The 22,033-nt window shown below is 46.5% G+C and overlaps 1 protein-coding gene and 1 non-coding gene across 2 annotated transcripts in view; both read left to right on the top strand.

Moving 5' to 3' along the window:
• The window catches only part of CACNA1A (calcium channel, voltage-dependent, P/Q type, alpha 1A subunit), a 255,016-nt gene that overhangs the window by 134,002 nt on the left and 98,981 nt on the right, over positions 1-22,033 (top strand). Inside the window, 4 exon segments of the mRNA XM_010855524.1 lie at positions 6,541-6,644; positions 7,737-7,852; positions 9,069-9,125; positions 10,830-10,922. Coding sequence (XP_010853826.1) covers positions 6,541-6,644; positions 7,737-7,852; positions 9,069-9,125; positions 10,830-10,922 — 370 coding nt within the window.
• Positions 20,476-20,548, top strand: TRNAG-UCC. The gene has a single exon. It is a non-coding gene; the product is annotated as a tRNA-Gly (tRNA).

A 22,033-nucleotide genomic window follows, 5' to 3' on the forward strand; every position in this document is an offset into this window, starting at 1 on the left:
TTTCTTTTTCCCTCTCTGTCTGTGTCGCTCTTCACTCTTGGTCTCTGTCTCTTTCTACATCTTTCTCTCTCGCCCTTTCCTTTGTTCACTTATTTCTCTCTCTCCGTCCCACTTCTCTGTACTTTTCTTTGTGGCTCTTACTCTCTGTTACTCTCTCAGTGTCAATTAGGAAAGCGACAAAGCTGTGCTTAGTCGACAGTTAAAATGCCAGTCACGAATGGTAGAAACTAATCCTTGACCTCAGCCCTTGTTAATTCATAGATGTTCATCTTGGCCAATATCAAAGCATCAGATCTCGGCAAGGGGGGCGGAGGGGGCACTTTGGATTACACATTCACACAACAAACACTCATTGGATGTGTACTGCATACAGGCAATTTTCTGTGCAGCAAGAGGAAGAGACAAAAATCCCTTTTTGGAGGGGAGTTGACATTTTGGGGGGAGAAGCAAGCTGTCAACAAGATAATTAAGAAATGTTTATATATATGGCAGAATCTTTAATATTTTAGGCTTTGTGGGTCATGCAGTCTCTGTCACAACTACTCATTCTGCTTTCGTAGCACAAAAGCAGCCACAGAGAAGATACATAATGAATGGGCATGACTGTGTGCCAAAAAACCTTTAATTTACAAAAACAGGTGACTAGCCCTTGGGCAGCGGTTTGCTGACTCTGAGACAAATAAAGCAGTAGAAGTGTTGTGGACCCTCAAGGTGAGAGGTTGAAGCTCTTCCAATAAGACCTGAAAGAAGTGAGGAGGGTCCATACAGGGATGTGAGGAAAGAGAGACCCAGGTGGACAAGACAGCCAGTGCAAAGGCCCTGAGGTAGCAGTGTTTCTGGCATTTGTGAAGAGCAGCGAGGTGGCCCATGTGGCTGGAAGTGAAGGAGTGAGGAGCAAGGGAGCTGAAGAGGCCAGAAAAGGTGATGGGAGACCTCAGAGACAGAAAGGCCACATAATTTACCACCCAAACAAAGACCGTTTTGAGGGTGAATGGAGGAAAGGAGGGCTCAAAAAATAATTAGCAGGCATTGCATGATTTAATAACAGGCATAAACTGGGGTTTCACTGGTGGCCCAAGGCAGTAAAGAATCTGCCCGTAATGCAGGAGACCTGGGTTTGATCCTTGGGTCGGGAAGATCCCCTGGAGAACGGAACGGCTACCCATTCCGATACTCCTGCCTGAAGAATCCCATGGACAGAGGAGCCCAGTAGACTACAGTCCATGGGGTCACTCAGTCAGACACGACTGAGAAGCTAACACTTTTTCATAAACTGGGACAGAAATAGAACCTCTCTCATGGCACCTTGGGGCTCTGGGTCTTTCATGGTCAAATCCACTCCATTCTTTTGTCCCACATCTTTGTCCATTTCTCTGTTGATGGACATTTAGGGTTGATTTCCATTTGTCTCATAATTAGTGACTGACTCATTGTGATCCCATGGACTGCAGCCCACCAGGCTCCTCTGTCCGTGGAATTCTCCAGGCAGGAATACTGGAGTGGGTAACCGTTTCCTTCTCCCATTGATCTTCTCGACCCAGGAATCAAACCCGGGTCTCCTCCACTGCAGTCATATTCTTTACTGTCTGATCCACCAGCATCTTTTCATGTGAAGTGTGGCTTCTTTATTCTTTATTGGCATATAGTTGCTTTACAATGTTGTGTTCATTTCTACTATATAGCAAAGTACATCAGCTATACGTATACATATACTCCCTCTATTTTGGATGTTCTTCCCCTTTAGGTCACCACAGAGCACTGAGCAGAGTTCCCTGAGCTCAGAACATATACAACAGATTCCCATTAGTTGTCCATTTTATACATAGTAGTGTATATATGGGCTTGACAGGTGGCTCAGTGGGTAAAGAATCCTCCTGCCAGTGCAGGAGACACAAGGGACGTGGTTTCAACCCCTGAGTCAGGAAGATCCCTTGGAGTAGGAAATGGCGCCCCACTCTAGTATTCTTGCCTAGAAAATCCCATGGACAGAGAAGCCTGGCAGACTACAGTCCATGAGGTGGCAAAGAGTCGGATATGACTGAGCACAGCAATACAGCAGAGTGTGTATATGTCAACCCAAGTCTCCCAATCCATCACACCCTCTTTTCCCCTTGGTAACCATACATTTGTTGTCTAAACCACCCCATTCTTATCCTTTATGCTGGGGAGTTGGGTGTTCTTTTGGGCTGAGAGTTGTTTGGTTGTTTTGAGGGGGCTTATTTTTGCATCTTCTATACTTTTTCTGAATGAACCATGCCCAAAATATTAGAGGAAAATAAGCCATAAACCAGAAGGCACTTAAGGATTTTACTGGGACTCAGCCATTAATTTGTTTGATGAGTATTTATCGAGTGCTTGCGAAGCACCAGGCGCCTCACTAGGTACCAACAGTGCTGAGATGAATCAGTATTTTCCCTCTTCTTTAAGACTCTCTTGGGCCAATTTTTCTAAACAGAAAATACTATGTAAGTGCAGTGAATGAGTGAGATAGAGAAAAAATCAGTCGGATGCAAGCCAGGATGATGGGTCTAGTCACAGCCATGCCATCCACACTGTGTGTGAGCCAGGCAAATCGTAGCATCTTCCACAGCCTCGGTTTCCCCCATCCACTGGGTGTGGAGACTGTGGGAATCGAGGGGTGTTTTGTCAGCTCAAACAAGCTCTACTAGAGTGAGAGAGGTTGTCCCACCTGCCTCTCCAATGCCAGCAGAGCTACACTACCTCTGAGACTCTGGGTAGAATTCTTTTTTGCTTCTTCCAAACTTCTTGTGGTGACTATCAACCCTTAGCCTTCTTTGACTCACAGCTGCATCCCTCCAGCCTCTGCCTCCATCGTTACATGGCTATGTGTCCCTGTCTTCACCTGCTGTTTTCCTTTTCTTTTCTGAATATTATTTTTATTTTATTTCTTTATTTTTGTCTGCACTGGGCCTTCCTTGCTGTGCATGGACTTTCTGTACTTGGATGTGTGGGCTTCTCACAGCAGTGGCTTCTCTTGTGAAGCATGGGCTCCAGGTGCACGGGCTTCAGTACTTGCAGTGCATGGGTTTAGTTCCCTTGTGGCATGGGGAATCTTCCCAGACCAGGGATCAAACCTGTGTCCCCTGCATTGGCAGATGGATTCTTAACCACTGGACCCCCAAGGAAATCCCTGTTTTCCTCTTCTTAAGAGGACACCAGTCCTATTGGACTAGGGCCCACGACCATGACTTCATCTTAACTTGATAGCAGCTGTAGAGACCCTGTTTCCAAGTAGGGTCCCATTGACAGGTCCTGGGGGTTAGGATTTCAACATACCTTTTGACAGGATACAATGTAGCCCACAACAGGGATCTCGGACATGAGACCTGACCTCCATTTGCCTCAGTTTCCTCACCCAGGAAAATGGGAAGGATCACACACCACATTTTGTGAGAGGATCAAATGGGCTCCGGTAGGCTGAGGCCCTGGCATCGTGAGTGTCTTTTATGCCAGGCAGCATCACGGGGCCAGGTGCTTTAAGGGCATCAGGGAGCTGGGGTGTAGGCAGATCCCAGGATGGAGGGGCTGGCTTGGGACCAAGGGACCTCAGCCACTTCTCCCCCATTCAGGCCTGCCCTCCTCCGCCCACCCCCCACCACTCTGTCTCCATGCCAAATCTGCCTCCTGAGACAGCCCAGACTTTTTTCATCTGTTGGCCAGTGCAGGCTTTCCCTTCTAGGCTATATTTAGCCCCAAGAAATGGGAACAAAATGCCTCAGCCGCTGCAGCACTGGAGGGGGAAACACAAAGCCAGTTCTGCCTTCTGTCCAGTCCTTTCTGCTGACCCTTTTCTTTCTTCCAGAACCTTCCAGAAGCAAAGCATTAGAACTCTGTTAGAACGCAAGTGTGAGCTGGGACTGGCACATTCATTGTCCCCAGAACCTGTCTGTGTCCATGATGAAAAAAGTTGGCTTTTTTGGTTTGTTTTCTTTCTTAATTATTGTGACGAAATAAGTATAACCTAAAATTTACCATCTAATCCATTTAGGTGGCCACTTCATTGGCATTAAGTGCATTCATGTTGATATAAATTGTCACCACTGTCCATCTCCAGAACTTTCTCACCTTGCAGAACTGAAACTCTGTCCTCGTTAAACACTAACCCTCTGTCCCCCTCCCCCAGACCCTGCCCACCGTTCTACTTTCTGACTCTGAATTTGACAAATGTGGGAACTTCATATGAGTACAATCATATAGTTTTTATCCTTTCATGTCTGGCTTACTTCACTTAGTATAGTGTCCTCAGGATTCATCCACACTGCAGCATGTGTCAGAATCTCCTTGCTTTTTTAAGGTAAAATTGACTTTGTTTGAAAAAAAAACTTTGGGGGAGGTTCAAGTGAAATCAATATACAGAACACTTCACAAATCATAAGCAAGGAGCTTGATAAATTTTTACAAACTGGACTCGTGGGTATAACCAGCACCCAGAATCAGGAAACAGAGCGTTCTCAGCCTCGAGAGCTTCTCCTCTTGCTCTCTCCTCAGTCACTACTCTCTCCAAAGGATACTCCATCTAGACCTCAGATATCATCAGCTTGTTTGCCTGTTTTTGTATTTTACATGAATGGAATCTTACATATTGGGCTGGCCAAAAAGTTCTATTGGGTTTTCTGTAACATCAGGTGGAAAAACCCGAATGAGCTTTTCGGCCAACCTAATACATGCTCTTTTCTGTCTGGCTTTTGCTGGAGGCCAGGTCTGTAAGGTTTCATGTGATGAATGGCGGTCTTCATTGCACAGTATTCCATTTATTTATTTTCTCTCTTGTTGACAAGGATTCAGATTGTTTCCAATGTGGGGCTGTTATGAAGATCACCACTATGAACATTCTTACATATATCTTTGGCATAGACAGGTTCACATTTCTGCTGGATAATATCCCAGGGGTGCCATGTTCAGGTCATAGTGAAGGTCCATGATTAATTTTAGTAGAAATTCCCATCCCATTTCAAAATGGTTGGACTATGTGTGATGGATTGAATTGTGCCTTCTCCCAAATTCACATGTTGAAGCTCTAACCCTTAGTACCTCAGAATATGACTTTATTTGGGAATGGAGTCATTGCAGGAATAATTGGTAAAGATGAGGCCATTAGGATGGGCCCTAATCCAATGTGACTAGTGTCCCTATAGAAAGGGGAAATTTGGACACAGAGGCAGACATGCACAGAGAGAGAAAGTCATGTGTTGATGAAGACAGAAATCAGGGTGATGCATCTACAAGCCAAGGAACCACCAAAGGTTGTAGCAACCCACATACCAGGGGAAAGGCATCGAACACATTCTCCCTCAGAGCCTCTAGAAGGAACCAACCATGCTGATACCCTGATCTTGGGTTTCTGGCCTCCAGGACCAGTAAATTTCCATTGTTTGAAGCCACTCATTTGGTGGTTCTTTGTTACAGCAGCCACAGGAAACTCATACACCATGTTACCCTCCACTGACAGCATGCGAGTGTTCTAGTTCCTTCACAGACTCACCAGCACCTGGCATTGTCAGTCGTTCGCATTTTAGCCTTTCTGCAGGGCAGCAGTAGCACTGAATGTGCGTTTAAAGGTGAGCTTTTAAAGCCACATTTGGGGGCCCCACATTCTGCAGATGTCACAGAGCTGATGAAGCACCAGAAGGCTTCCCACTAGGACTGGGGTTAAGTCCATAGGCTCTGGGGTCCGGCCACCTGGTTCAAATCCTGTGTCCACCACTGTCTAGCTCTGTAAGCTCAGGCTTCAGTTTTGACTTCATGGGGCTCGTTTTCCACAATTCATGACAATAACATAGGGACATCATGAGGATTAAATGAGTAAATAAACCAGCATCAGTAATATGCTTAGAAGGGTGTCTGGCACAAACAAAAAAAGTACTAAGTGCTGGATTTTATGTTTCTTTCTTTCTTTAGTCTTGATTTTCTTCCCCTCCTAACTTCCTCCTTGGCATAGTGTCCTGTTCTCCCAGAGAGGAATGTTCTATTTGTGGACAATCCTCCCCCTTGAGAATTGACTAGATAGGCTTTTCTGGCAATTTTTCTGTGGTTGACATTGATGCTGCAGGCAATAGAAGTGGAGGACACTTGAGGAAAAGTTTCATGGTCCTGCTGTCTAGCTTGGTGATTAAACCTAACTCTCAGACCTTGCCACCATGCACCTCCTCTCAAGGGAGACAGTACGACTGGGAGAGAGGGAGGGAACTAAGGGTTTATTTCTACACTTCAGTGGGGTTTTCCCCTCCTGCTACTGGAGTTTGGTGTGGGGAGTCCTCCTGAGTTTCATGCTGGTTTTTGGTCCCCTGAAAACCTGTGAGTCGGAGGGAGCTTTGTCCTTCCAGTGGTACCTCTGTAGTTTCCCCCACTGGTTGATCTTGTGCTCTCTTCCCCTCTCTGGGCTACCAGGACTCTAGGACTCCACAAGCCAAGGGCATTTGAGAACAAAGCCCCTGGAGAACCAGAGCTACCCCTCCACCTTTCAGGTCATACCTAAGTCCCACTCTGTACTCACCTGCTTTCCTTCCTCACCCCTCGTAGAGCAACGATGCCTCAGGGAACACTTGGAACTGGTTGTACTTCATCCCCCTCATCATCATCGGCTCCTTTTTTATGCTGAACCTCGTGCTGGGTGTGCTTTCTGGGTAAGTCTCTGCTGCTCCTCCCATCCCACTCCCCAACGCCATCTTTTCCCCAGGAAGATGCCATGAAAACTTTGTTTTCATTCTCCAGGCACAGAATAGGTCTCTTCTCTTGCTTTGGGTTATTGGTGCATTATCAGCAATCCATGTACAGATGCTCAAATTGTGTACTTCTGGGGACACCCAGTGAAAAGATTCATGGGAACTGAAATCCAACCCAGGCTTCATTCACTAAGCTTCACCCCTGGCACTGAGCTACTTCCAAAAGGTAGCTCAGTGATTTTTTTTGAAGGTTTTCTCAAATTTTTCAGACCCACAACACAAAACACAAGAAAATTCTATAGAGTTTTAATTTCTATAATTTACATTTAAAAAAAATAACAGGTTGGGTTTTCCCCGTCCCTTATTTTCCAAATATAAAATTGTAGCTTACAATCAAACATGCATTTTCATAACACACATTGTACCCTACCCCCAAGATTGTTTATCTGGCTTCATCATAAATGAGTTTAATTTTTCTTACTACAAGCCTGGGGATTGGTTTGCTGGCTCCATGGTGTCGTGATAGACCCCAGCTTCTTCTAGCTTTCCATGCTGACATCCTTATTAGAGACTTTAAATCTCATGGGATTCTTTATGGTCTCAAAATGGCTACTTCATACTCACAAGATAGGCATCTCACACTCTAAACAGGAAGAGGAAAAAGGGAAACCTGAAGGGTCCTATATCATGGAAGTGAGATTGCCACAGAAATCTTCAGCTTATGTGTCACTGGCATAACTTAAAAAAGGGATGAAACTATTCTTTAGCCAAGAATACAGAGAATGAGAATGGGGTTTACAGCCAGCAGTGGTTGGCATGACATGGTTTATGGTTTTGTGGGGTTTTTTTCTCTAACTGGGTGTAGTTGGTGGGAAACGTGGGAAGCTGGCAGAAATGCCCACTCCTATAGTATTCTAATCTTCTCCCAGAAGACCTGATTCCTCTTGTTTAAATGCACCGCCCTCCAGGGATTCTGAATCCCCAAACACACACACGCACACACTCCCTAAAATTTCTGAAACAGCCAGACCTGACTCTCCTGCGCTTCTTCAGGGAGTTTGCCAAAGAAAGGGAGCGGGTGGAGAACCGGCGGGCATTTCTGAAGCTGAGGAGGCAGCAGCAGATTGAACGAGAGCTCAATGGGTACATGGAGTGGATCTCAAAAGCAGGTGAGGCCCTTTCATCCTGGGGTCCAAGAACTGAAATCTCATGTCACGGAGCACAGTGAGAGTCACGCATGCAGTTTGGAGATGGATGAGGGGAGGGGACAGAGGATCTGAACTGGTAGTCCCGATGTTTAGCAACAGGAATCCAGAGAGATGAAGCCAGGACATGACGTAACATTATACTTGAGAGCTCTAAAACCAGACATTGGTTTAGATCCCCACTCTGCCACCTCCTAGCAATGCTCCTCACTGCCCTGTGCCTCAGTCTCCCAGCCTGTTAAACAGAGATCATGATAGTACCTACCTCATAAAGCTGTTGAGATGTCCCTAAGGTAATCTAAGCTAAGTGCTTGAACTTCCCTGGCTGTCCAGTGGTTAAGACTCCACACTCCCACTGCAGGGAGCATGGGTTCAATCCCTGGTCAAGGAAGATCCTGCATGCCAAGTGGCTCAGCCAAAAAAAAAAAAGAGAGAGAGAGCAGTACCTAACATACTGTAGGTATTGTACATGTTTATTTGTTTGGTAATTCAGACAATTATGGGGAACCTGCTGTATGCCAGACAGTGTTCTAGACACTGAGATTTGGTCTCTGCCTGCAGGGCTCTGATAGTCTAATGAGAGAGACAGAAAATAACCAAATACACATAATATTGGGTGTTGCTAAATGCTGAGAGGAAAAATAAAACAGGGTAGGAGGCAGGAAAGAGAGACAGCAGGGTGATCAGAGAGGGTCTCTCTGAGGAGGTGACCTCTGAGCAGAGACCTGGAGGAAGTGAATAAGGAAGCCCTGTGGATGTCTCGGGGAGGGGCCTTCCCGCCAGAGGGAACAGCAAGTGCAAAGGCCCTGGGGTAGGAGCAGAGTGGAGTCACAGCAGGGAAGCCAGTGGGGCTGGGGCAGAGTGAGGGGAGAGCAAGAGGAAAGGAGGACTGGGAGGTGACAGGGGTCAGGTCAGGCAACATCTTATAAGTTATGGTTAGGAGGTTGGTTTTGATTTTGAAGCAGATAGGGATGATGTTGGCATTACAATGTTGCTTAAGTGGGGCTGGGAGTCAAAAGCAAGTTAGCAAGCACATCTCTGGCTGATAGAGTTGTCACTCAGCAAGGGAAGACTGGAGTGCCTGGGAGAACTCTTCTCCTTTCCCATCCAAGGGAACCCATCCCCAGGAGAGTCCTCCAGATGCTGGAGCGTAAATTAACTATGTGCTCTTGCTCTTCAGAAGAGGTGATCCTCGCCGAAGATGAAACTGATGGGGAGCAGAGACATCCCTTTGATGGTAACTGCTCTGAACCTGGCTTGGGGGTTGGGATGGGTCCCAGGGAACACAGGGGGAACCAGAGCTGGGGGGATGGGTTGCTTCTTTTTGAGGGGCCTCCAGGGGATGGATGTTCAGGGCCCAAGTGATGCCAAGAACTAACACAAGACTGGGCCGGGCTCAGGAAGATATGGAGAATGGTGAGACTGTTTCCTCAAGGAATTTCAGGACTTTGTCACAGGGTTCCTGTTTCCTGCCTGCCCTGTCTGCTTTGACCACGTGCCCAGCTTCTGCTTTGTGCTTCCATTTTCCTCATCTGTCAAATGGGCGTGATAATTACCATACCTACCTGAGTTGATTGTTTATGACTGTCACACTAAGTATGGCAGATAGAATGCATAGGACGGTATCTGGCTTGGGGTCAGCCCCATCTATGTTCACTAAGTAAAATAATAATAAGCAAAATAAGTAATAGTAATTTCAGGGACTTCCCTGTCAGTCCAGTGGTTGAGACTCCCTGTCTCCAATGCAAGGGCCACAAGTTCAATACTGGGTCGGGGGACTGTGATCCCACATGCCACAAGATGCAGCCAAAATTTTTTTTTAAGTAATTTCAGCAATGGAAGTACCCTGGTGGTTGGTCCAGTGGTTAGAACTCAACACTTTCACTGCAGTGGCCCAGGTTCAATCCCTGGTTGAAGAACTAAGATCCCACAAGCCATGCACTATGGCCAAAAATTAAGTAATTTCGCCAAGAATCCAGCTTACTATTAAGGACAGTTGTCTTACATTAGAAATTTGACTAGACAGAGCAATGACTGTGGATTGAAGAAACCAGGAGTGAGAAGGAAGGAAAGGAGATGGGGCTCCATCCTAAGAGTAACATGGATTTTACTCTTTGAGAGGAGAGAAAGACAGTACCCATAAATGAAAGTGTAAGGCACTCAGTCGTGTCCGACTCTTTGCAACCCCATGAACTGTAGCGTGCCAGGCTCCTTTGTTCATGGAATTCTCCAGGCCAGAATACTGAAATGGGTAGCTGTTCACTTCTCCAGGGTATCTTCCCAACCCAGGGGTCAAACCCAGGTCTCCTGCATTGCAGGCAGATTCTTTGCCATCTGAGCCACCAGGGAAGCCCAAGAATAATGGAATGGGTAGCCTATCCCTTCTCCAGTGGATCTTCCTGACCCAGGAATCAAACCAGGGTCTCCTGCATTGCAGGTGGATTCTTTATCAGCTGAGCTACCAGGGAATGGGGGTGTCTAAATCACTTTATTGGAAGTATGTGCCTGAACTCACTATTCCCTGGAGAGCTCTTGGAGTGTAGAACCTAAATATTAAGGAAGGGCTCCCACAGTCCCAGCCAGCCTGGCAAGTGCGCTAAAGGTTAAGGGGGTGGGCCGTTTTCATAGGAGTCTACATGTCCAATCCCAGGACTCCTAGAGGGAAAATGCTGACCAAGAGCCCAGACTTAGATTAAGCAGGAACTTGGTTCTCATCTCTACCTCATAAGCAAAGTCATGTAACCTCCCTAAGCTTCTGTCCCCACATCTGTGAAATGGGCATACTGTTACTTCCCATGAAACCAGGCTGCTACGTGGTGAAATCCAACAACATGGAGAAAGTCCCTAATAGAGCGCCTGGCACCCAGGGACACATGCAGTCAATGTCGTTGTTATAGCAAAAAGGGTAACATCTTTTTCTCTTGCCGTGTTTCCATTGTTGGAGCTCTGCGGAGAGCCACTATAAAGAAGAGCAAGACAGACCTGCTCAACCCCGAGGAGGCTGAGGATCAGCTGGCCGACATCGCCTCTGTGGGTAAGTCCCCCAGCTGCTGCCTGGCCATCATTTATTATTTCCTGGGAGATGAAGGTGAGGGCTTGGAGCTGCCTGGATTGGGTTTTAATTCTGCCCGTTCTCAACTGTATTTCCTGGGGCAGATGACATGATTATGGGAATAACAACAGCGCCTGTCTTCTCGTATTGTTTCAAGAAGTAAAATTAAATAACACACGTAGAAGTAACTGGATCTATGTCAAGTAAAACTAAATAACCACTGGACTGCACTTCCCTGGTGGTCCAGTAGTTAAGACTCTGTGCTTCCACTGCAGGGGGCACAGGTTCGATCCCTGGTCAGGAACTAAGATCCCATATGCCTTTTGCTGCAGCCAAAAAAAAAAAAAAACACACACATATAGCATTTAGAACACCATGTGGCAGAAAAGAAGATCCCCATGATATTGGCTAATATTATTCATGAGTAATGTTATTATTCATTAATGCTTACTCGGGAGGCTACTGTTACTGAATGCCCATTTGTGAACAGGACCAAGATCAAATCCCTACCCTTGTGGAACTTACAGTCCAGTGCAGAAAATAGATATTAAGCAGGTAATTACAGAAATAAGCTTGTAATGATAACGACACTGCAGAGGAGATGCTCCTCACTCAGCTGCTCTGGAAGAGTGGAGTGTAGTCAGAGAGGGCTTCTTGGAGGAGGTGACATTGTTCTGAGAACCGAAGGGAAGATAGGAGTTTGCCACAGCAGTGGGTGCAGAGTGAACCAGGCAGAAGGCTGTGCCCAGGCCGTTGTCATTGGTTATTGCCAAGGACAGAGTTTGAGGTGGGAACATTTGTCTTTCCTTTTTACCCCTCTTGGGTGAGACTGTTGCTTTGACCTTCTCTAAGGAGATTCTGTTATTTTTTTGAAACTGCACTCAGGCTTTCTCTAGTTGCAGCAAGTAGGGGTCTAATCTGCACTGTGGTGTGTGGGCTTCTCCTTGTGGCGGCTTCTCTCGTGGAGCACAGGCTCTAGGGTGCTTGGCCTTCAGTAGTTGCAGTGCATGGGCTCTGTAGTTGCGGCTTGCAGACTCTAGGGCACAGGCTTAGTAGCTGTGGTTGTCTGGCTTAATTGCTCTAGAGCCTGTGGAATCCTCCCAGACCAGGGTCGAACCTGTGTCCCTGCATTGACAGGCAGATTTTTATCCACTGAGCCACCAGGGGAGAAGACAATGGCAACCCACTCCAGTATTCTTGCCTGGAAAATCCCATGGACGGAGGAGCCTGGTAGGCTGCAGTCCATGGGGTCGCGAAGAGTCCAACACGACTGAGCGACTTCACTTTCACTTTTCACTTTCATGCATTGGAGAAGGAAATGGCAACCCACTCCAGTGTTCTTGCCTTGAGAATCCCAGGGACGGGGGAACCTGGTGGGCTGCCGTCTCTGGGGTCGCACAGAGTCAGACACGACTAAAGCAACTTAGCAGCAGCAGCAGCAGAGCCATCAGGGAAGTGCCTGAAATAGGTTCCTAAAAATTCCAGTTATGAAGGGGATTCCCTGGCGGTCCGGTGGTCAGGACTCTGCACTTTCACTGCCAAGGGTGCAGGCTCAGTCCCCGATTGGGGAACTAAGATCCGACAAGTCACATGGTGGGGCCAAAAAATAAAATAAAAATTCTAGTTACGGGGCCTCCCTCATGGCCCAGTGGTAAAGAAACCACCTGCCAATGCAGGAGACATGAGTTCGATCCCGGGTCTAGGAAGATCCCACATGCTGAGGAGCAGCTAAGCCCGTGCACCACAACTTTTGAAGTCCGTGAGCCTAGAGCCTGTGCTCTGCAGTGAGAAGCCACCACAGTGAAGAGCCGGCAACCCGAGAGTAGTCCACTCACTGCAACTAGAGAAAGCCGGTGCAGCAGCAAAGGCCCAGCACGCCTAAATAAATAAATGGTTTTTTTTTTTAAAGTCTAAGTATGAAGAGTAGATGAGAGAGCTTCCAGGCAGAGAAAATAACAGGAGACTCGAGAGGAGCAGACATTAAGGCTGAATGGGTATCGTGTGGCTGGAGTGTAGAGGCAAGGCTGGGGGAGGGAATTCAAAATATACACGTGTTTTGGGGAATTCCCGGTCAGTCCAGTGGTTAGGACTCCAGACTTCTATTGCAGAGGATACAGGTTTGGGCCCTGGCTGGGGAACTAAGATCCCGCAAGCTGAACAGCACGGCCAAAAATAAAAATCAAAAGGTACTTGTGTTTCTAATCCCTAGGAACCAACTACTTCATACTCAGGTTGCTTCACTCCCCCCTAGTTTATAAGCTTACTGCTGAGTTTCAACATGATTTCCATGCCATCCCACACTCCAGAGGGTGGCCACACTGTGGCTTGCTCAGCCTTAGCTTTATTATATGGTATCTGAGTTGTTTCCAGTTTTTGCCTTTACGAGGAGCACTGCTGGGAGCATTTACGTACAATGACTCCTCCCACCCTTTGGGAGGATTTCTTTGGGGATAATTATAGGATCAAAGATATTAACAGCTTTTCAACTCATTATTCACAGAGCTGTTCTGAGTTTCAAAAACATTGAACCCATTTATAAACCTGCCAAGTATGCAGATGTTTATGGACTCTCCCACCCCGGCCATTGCCTATTACGTGTTTAATTTCCTTTCTGGATAAATCAGTTTGTAATGATACCTTAAAGCTTGTTTTAATTTGCATTTTTAATTTCTAGCCAAAACACTCTTTTTCCTCATAATGATGAACAAATCCTGCTTCCACTTGTGGATACATCTGTTTCTGTCCTTCTAGAAAATTCAAGAATCAGGGTGCTCCATCATCGCCCTGTGCATTTGATTGGTTATGTCCGTCCCACAAATCTCCCATTTAAGTTGCCCAATTTTCTAATCTGTTACGTTAAATTTTGATAGGCAAACATTTTTGTCTATACCACATGTATTAAATGCCAGGCACTGAAACTGTGGGGTACCCAAGTCAAACTCTCCTTTATGGATGAGACTGAGTTGTTGTTTAGCCACTAAGTCGTGTCTGACTCTGCGACCCCACAGACTGCAGTGCACCAGGCTTCCCTGTCCTTCACTATCTCTGGGCGTTTGCTCAGACTCATGTCCATGGAGTCGGTGATGCCATCCAACCATCTCACCTGTTCTTAATTAACAGGGAGATACTATTTGTCATCAGTCCTTCTGGAAAAGATGAAGAAGTATTACTACCCAATGTTGGCAAAGATGTGAAAAAATGGGCATAGCCTTATGCTGTTGGCAGGAATGCAGTTTGCAGTGTTTTCTGATGTATGGTTGGGCGTTATTTAATTGTTGATGTTTATATTCTTTGACCTAGAATTTCTGCTTCAAAGATTTCTTCATGTATGCCAGAGATCTATGTACCAACCTTCTGTTTCTGGTGTTCAGAAAAGTAAAAACCAGAAACAACCCATGTGCCCCAAAGTAGGGAGATGGTTAAAGAAATTATATAACATTTATATACCATCGAATACTCTGCTGCCAGGAAAAAGAATGGAGCTGTTATGGCATGGAAATATGTCTGAAATGTATTTTTTGGCGAAAAAATAGCAAGTTGTGCAACACCATGTAAAATATGTGGTCTCATTTTTAAAACAATATTAAGAAATGTGAGAGATACTTAAAGATGTGGAAACTGGAGGGACTGCAGAGGATTTTCACTTTCTTCATGATGTTTTCCTGAAATGAATGGATTAGTGACAGGCATTACTTTTTAAATTGTTATTTATATCAGGCCTTCGTTGCAGTACACAGGATCTTCGTTGCATCATGCAGAATCCTTCGGTGCAGCACACAGACTCTCTAGTTATGGCACGCGGGCGTAGTTGCTCTACGGCATGTGGGATCTTAGTTCCCCGACCAGGGATGAAACTCCCGTCCCCTGCATTGCAAGGCAGATTCTTAACCACTGGAGCCCCAGGGAAGTCCCCGGGCATTACTTTTGAAATCAGAAAAAAATTATTAGATAAATTTAAAGTTACTTAAAAGCAACAGAGTCTTAATTGTACATGTGTGCTAAGTTGCTTCAGCCTTGTCTGACTCTTTGGGACCCTATGGACTGTAGCTCGCCAGGCTCCTCTGTCCATGGGATTCTCCAGGCAAGAATGCTGGAGTGAGTTGCTATGCCCTCCTCCAGGGGATCTTTCCGACCCAGGGATTGAACCTGTGTCTCTTAAGTCTCCTGAATTGGCAGGCAGGTTCTTTACCACTAGCGCCACCTGGGAAGCCCAGAGTCTAATTATAAAGAGTCTAAAGTCTGTACAAGGCAGGGAGGAATTTGTCTGGTGGGAAAGCAAAGAAAAATTCATGAAAAGAGACGTTTTTTAAAACTGGGCTTTGTATGGAATGGGGAGAGTGTTTTCAGTTCACTGGGGTGACCATAATAAAATAGCACAGACTGGGTGATTTAATTCTTTAAAAACAGAAGCTTAACTTCCTGCTAGTCCTGGAGGCTGGAAGTCCAAGATCAGGGTGTTCTCAGGATTGGTTTCTGGGGTAGACTGTCTCCTGCTTGCAGATGGTCATCTTGCTGTGTCTTCACACACTCTTTCCTCCATGTGTGTTGTGTCTTAATTGTCTCTTCTTATAAGGACACCAGTCATAGAGGATTAAGGCCCACCCTGATGGTCTCATTTTAATCGAATTATGTCTTTTTGAACTTATTTATTTTGGGCTGTGCTGGGTCTTTCTCTAGTTTGCTGTGCCAGGGCTTTCTCTAGTTGCAGTGAGTGGGGGCTGCTCTCTAGTTGCGGTGCGCAGGCTTCTCATTGCCACGACTTCCCTTGTTGCACGGGCTGTAGGCATGCGGGCTTCGGTAGTTGCAGCTCACGGGCTTAGTTGCCCCATGGAATGTGGAATCTTCCCAGACCAGGGATCGAACCCTTGTTCGCTGCCACTAGACCGTCAGGGAAGTCCTAATTTAATTACTTCTTGAAAAGCCCTATCTCCAAAGACAGTTGCAATTCAGAGACACCTGAGGGGCAGGAGGTGGTTAGAACTTCAGTCTATGAATTTAGGGGGTGATACGGGGGGATAGTGAGAATGACCCTGAAAGCCACGATGGATTCACAGAGGGTCCGTCTTGTGGCTGAGCTAAGAAAACTTGGAGAACCCATGTTCAAGGCTGGCATTCGATGAACATGTGATAAAAGGAAGATAAGAAACCAAAGTAGAAAGCCGTCAGACTGAATAAGGACCGACACTGTCCCATGGCACCTCTGTTAAGAAAGCAGGTGAGGGCTTCCCTGGTGGCTCAGTGGTAAAGAATCTGCCTGCCAGTGCAGGAGACACAGGTTCAATCCTTGGTGCAGGAAGATCCCGCACGCCATGCAGAAACTAAGCCTGTGTGCCACAACCATTGAGCCTGTGCTCTGGAGCCCAGCTACTGAGCCCACATGCCACTACTACTGAAGCTTGGGTGCCCCAGAGCCCATGCTCCACAACAAGACAAGCCACTGCCATGAGAAGCCCACGCCCTGCCAGGAAGGGTAGGCCCCACTCGCTGTAACTAGAGAGAAGCCCACGCAGCAACGAAGACCCAGCATGGCCAAAAAATAAATAAATAAATTATTTTTAAAAAAAGAAAGAAAGAAAGCAGGTTGACTTTCAACTTTGTCAATAGGTTTAAAACACAGGCCAGTGGCTTGGTCTCCCAGGACAAGGTTTGCTACAGGCAAACCCACCTAAAGCCAGCTCCCTTGCCTGGTAGCTCAAAAACCCACAGGAAGGGGTTCCTATGCTGGCAGAGACTTCGTAAATAATCTTGAAAGAGACCTCTGAAATTCCAGGGTTCTGGCAAGGAGACACCTTCACCTTATTTATCTCTGTAAATTATAGTTCTGTGTACTCTTGCCACCTCTTCTTAATATCTTCTGCTTTTGTTAGGTCCATACCGTTTCTGTCCTTTCTTGTGCCCATCTTTGCTTGAAATATTCCCTTGGTATCTCTCATTTTCTTGACGAGATCTCTAGTCTTTCCCATTCTTCTGTTTTCCTCTATTTCTTGTAATTGATGATTCTACCATGTTGTCAGTTGATAAACATATCACAAAACGGTCTCATATAAGGGACTTCCCTGGTGGTCCAGTGGTTAAGAATCTGCATTCCAACGCAGGGGACACGGGTTCAATCCCTGATCAGGGAACTAAGATCCCAATGCCACCAGGCAACTAACCCGAGTGCTGCAACTAGAGAAGCCTGTGTGCCACAATGAAAACCAAATGCAGGCCAAAAAAAAAAAAAAAAAAATGATCTCATGAAGAGTTCATCAGCTAACGGGAAATATGGACCTAGTGCCATCACTAGGAAAAGTTGAACCACAAATGGAATCGGCCATCACGCCACCAGTACTTTAGGAAAATCAGATTCCCTTTAGGTGATTTTAAGGACAGAAGTTCTGCGTGGGCTGTGTTCATTTGCTAGGGCAGCTGTCACAAAGTATCACAAGCTGGGTGGCCTAAAACAACAGAAATGTATTCTCTCACAATTCTGGGGACCAGAAGTCCAAACGGAGATCGAGATGTTGGCAAGGGCTGTGCTGCCTCTGAGGACTTCGGGGACAATCTGCCCCCATGCTGGTCTCTTAGCTTCTGGTGTTGTCGGCAGTCCTGGGCTCCCTTTGGCTTTCACTCACCTCATTCCAGGTTCTGATTCTGTCATCACGTGGTCCTTTCCTGCTTGTCCCCATGTCTCTTCTACTCTTATAAGAATACCAGTCATTGGATTAAGGCCCATTCCAAACAGATCTGACTTCATCTTAATTAGATGGCATCTCCAAAGACCCTACCGGGGGTTCGGATTTCAACCCTTACTCGGTCCCTCTCTTTTGTTTCTTAGCTGTGCTGGGTCTTCATTGCTGCGAGGGCTATTCTCTTGTTGTGGCAAATGGGGGCTTCTCTCTAGTTGCAGTGTGAGGGCTTCTCAATGCAGTGGCTTCTGATTGTGGAGCACAGGCTCTAGAGCATGAGGGCTTCAGTAGTCGTGGCACATGGACTCTAGAGCACAGGCTCAACAGTTGTGCCACATGGACTTCGTTGCTCCACAGCATGTAGGATCTTCCCAGACCAAGGACCAAACCTGTGTCTCCAGCACTGGCAGGTGGATTCTTCCCCTCTGAGCTATCAGGGAAGCCATCAACACATCTCATCAATGGACAGTTCAACCCACAACTTGGGAAGCACCTATTTCAATTCACCAAGAATTTGAAGGGCATATAAATTGCCAAAAATCCTGAAACTAAGCCTTAGTGGTGGCCTCCTGCTATCCTCACTGTGAAACTTTCTAGACTAAGACTGGCCACCTCTGACTTTTGGCTCTTTGAATGCAGCTGATCTGAATGAAATGTATTCCATACTCACACATTAGATTTGACATACTTTAGCTCCAATACTTTGGCCACCTGATCCAAAGAGCTGACTCATTGGAAAAGACCCTGATGCTGGCAAAGATTGAAGGCAAAAAGAAAAGGGAGCGGCAGAGGATAAGATGGTTAGATAGCATCACTGAACTCAACAGACATGAATCTGAGCAAACTCCAAGAGACAGTTAAGGACGGAGGAGCCTGGCGTGCTGCAGTCCATGAGATCGCAAAGAGTTAGACACAACTTAGTGACTAAACAATGTAAAGATTTGGAATACTTGGTATCAAAAAAAAAAGAATGTAAAATATCTTTTTAATAGATTTCTCTATTGATTCCACATTGAAATTGACATCTAAGATATATGGTGTTTCATAAAATAGTTTATTAAAATTATTTTTAAAAACTAAGGATTGCCTGCAAATTTTCAGACCATGGAGGAAAAGTAGAGACAAGAGTGTACAGAAAAAGGGGACTTTTCTGGTGGTCCAGTGGTTAAGACTCTATGCTTCCATCTCAGGGCACAAGTTCAGTCCCTGGTCAGGGAACCAAGATTCTGCATGCTTCGAGGTGCGGCCAGAAAAAAAAAAGGTGGGGAGTATTGACAAAGGGAGCATGGATCAGGGGGAGTATAAATGCAGCAAATAGAGGAGACAGCACAGAGCTGGCACACGGCCTGGCACAGAATAGGGGTTCAATTAATAGTCACCTTCCTCTCCTTTCTTGATGCGTGGGATGCCTATTATGGGATGTGTCTCCAGGCCCTGTGATGAGGAGAGACTTCCTCCATGAGTTGGCATGTGAACAGTCTTGATTTTCGCTCTTGCAGTTGTAGAAAAAGACTTTATGTCCAGTAAGCATATGCCAGCATCATGCTGGGGCTTCCCAGGTAGCTCAGTGGTAAAGAATCCTCCTGCCAAGCAGGAGACGTGAGGTCAATCCCTGGGTCAGAAAGACCCCCTGGAGAAGAAAATAGCAACCTACTCCAGTATTCTTGCCTGGGAAATTCCATGGACAGAGGAGCCCGGCAGGCTATAGTTCATGGGATCGCAAAGAGTCGGACAGGACTTAGCGGCTGAGCATGCGTGCAGCGTTGTCTTGGGGTTAGTTTTTAAATGTTTATTTACCTATCTGTTCGTTTGGCAGCACCAGGTCATAGTTGCCCCGTGCAGGATCTTTTAGCGGAGGCATGTGAACTCTCAGTTGTGGCGTGTGGTATCTAGTTCCCTGACCAGGGATCAAACCCAGGCTCCTGCATTTGGGGCTTCTGCATCTTCGTGCATTAACTCACTGATCTTTCCCAATGGCCCGGTGAGGTGGGAGGCACTGGAGTCCCAAGACGCATGGTAACTTGCCCAAGGTCACCTGCCCGAGGTCACTCTGTGGTTGGTGATGGAGCTGAGTTTTCACGTGGCTCCAGGAGAAGGTCAGGGACCTCCTGCTCCATGTGATTGCCAAACCTTGTGGATGCCTGTGGGTCTGTGCACATCTTTGGGAGCCAAAAGAACCAGAAATGTCTCAACTGGGAAGGGCTGTGAAGAGCCACCTTGGGGTTCCCAATGCCCATGGGATCAGACAAGTGATGGACATGAAGGGAGAGTCCAGCTACCAAGCCTGGCCAGCTGCTGCTGGGCAGGCCTGTGGTTGCTTGCTCACGGCCACAGGTTCCAGGAGTGAGTGCAGTGTGGTGGCTGCAGGCCAGAGTGCAACAGGCTCTGAACTGACCTGAAGCTTCTTAGTCAATTACTGGACTCCCCTCAGCCTCTGTTTCCTTGGGGTGTAAAAGGAGGTTAGTGATGGTCCCTACTTCCTAAGGTTGTGATGAGGCACTTACTGTGTAAACTGCATCCCCCGCAGTACCTGTTAAATGTTCGATAAATGTCAGCTGTTATTTTCATTCATGAGAAGCTGAAATCCATATTTGTATGGAAAATCTCCCAGTTTTTAAATGCAGACCAATACTTTCAACCTTCACAAGTCTCAGATGAACCAATATGGCCCCTGGGATGCCAACTCATAACCTGTGTTTAGAATTTTGCTAATAGGAAGTGGCATTCTGAGAGATGTTTTTTGGGTTTGGCTGGTGTGAGGTTGATGGACAGTGCTTCATGGATTAATGTGCAAATGAACAAATGAATGGATGGATGGATGGATGTGTGAATAAATGATGAAAGAAGAAATGAATGGATGGGAGCTTCCCCTGGTGGTACAGTGGTTAAGACTCTGCATTTCCAATGCAGAGGCCACAGGTTCGATTCCTGGTCAGGGAACTAAGATTCCACATGTATGGCAAATTTAAAAAATAAATAGATAAATTAAAAAAAAAACACACAGAAATAAATGAGTGCACTAATAAATGAATAATGATAAATGAAATGAATAAATGAATAAATGATAAAAGAATAAATGAATGAATGTGTGACACGCATACCCATGAGTGAGCAAATGGGTGAATGAATGAGCACACTGATGAATAAATGAAAGAATGAATCCTCCAATGAAGAAGAATAAACTAATGAATGCAATGGAAGATTTTCAAGAGGAGATATTTTAGAACACAAAATCAATCTATGTGAAGCTGAGCCCTGAACCTCCCCCACAAACCTGTCCATTCTCAGTGGATGACAGCTTTGTCCCTCCTGGGGCTCTCAGTCCAAAAACTTTGGCTTCTCCCTCTCTTCTACCCACGCTTGATCCATCAACAAATGTTGAAATATACCTTAAATAATAATACCCCAGGGCTTCCCAGGTGGCTCAGTGGGTTAAAGAGCCCACCTGCCAATGCAGGGAACATGGGTTTGATCCCTGGTCCAGGAAGATCCCTCATGCCTTGGAGCAACAAAGCCTGTGTGCCACAGCTATTGAGCCTGTGCTCCACGGCAAGAGAAGCCCACACACCACAACGAGGAGTAACCCCCCAACTCACTGCAGCTAGAGGAAGCCTGAGCAGCAGTGAAGACCCAGCACAGCCAAAAATAAACAATAATAGAGAAAATTGAAAATAATAATACACCCCAAATCGGCCCAGCCTGCCTCCTTCTCAGCTGCCATGGAGTCCAGCCCTGGTCATCATCTGTCTGGACTAGAGCAGTCATCCCCGCTCGGCTCCTCCCTTGCCTTCCACGGTCTGTTCCGTGCCACAGCAGCCAGAGGACGTCTGAACCCCTAAGTCAAGTCACGCTCCTCTTGCCTCCATACATCCCGCCTCACTCAAAACAAAAGCCCCATTTGTCCCTGCAGCCCCCAAGGCCCTTCAGAACCTGCCAAGCCCCACCCCCCTGCCCTCACCTCCTCCTCTTTCTCACCTGAACCACTTCACTCCAGCCATACTGTTCTCTTTATGCTGTTCCCCAAATACGTCAGGCAGGCATATTCCCACCTCAGGGCCTTTCCACTTGCTGTTTCTTTCCTCTGCCTAAGATACTAAGGTGACTCAGGCCAACCCCTTCACCTTAACGCCTTGGTTCAATGCTGCAGCTTGCCCAGTGGTCCCTCCTAGGGCTCCAGGTCCCCTTATTTGGCTCTGCTTTCTCTTTTTTTTCAAAGCACTTTGCACCTTCCATCACACTATTAATTTTTTATTTATTTATGTTTGAGTTGCACGTGGGCTTTCTCTAGTTATGGCGAGCAGGGGCTACTCTTCATTTGGTCTGGGGGCTTCTCATTGTGGCGACATCTCTTGTTGCAGAGCACAGGCTTCAGCAGTTGCAGCAGGTGGGCTCTAGGGTACACGGGCTGCGGTAGTTGTGGCACAC

This window comes from Bison bison, unplaced genomic scaffold (assembly GCF_000754665.1).
Source record: "Bison bison bison isolate TAMUID 2011002044 unplaced genomic scaffold, Bison_UMD1.0 scf7180017864365, whole genome shotgun sequence".
Taxonomy (NCBI): Eukaryota; Metazoa; Chordata; class Mammalia; order Artiodactyla; family Bovidae; genus Bison; species Bison bison.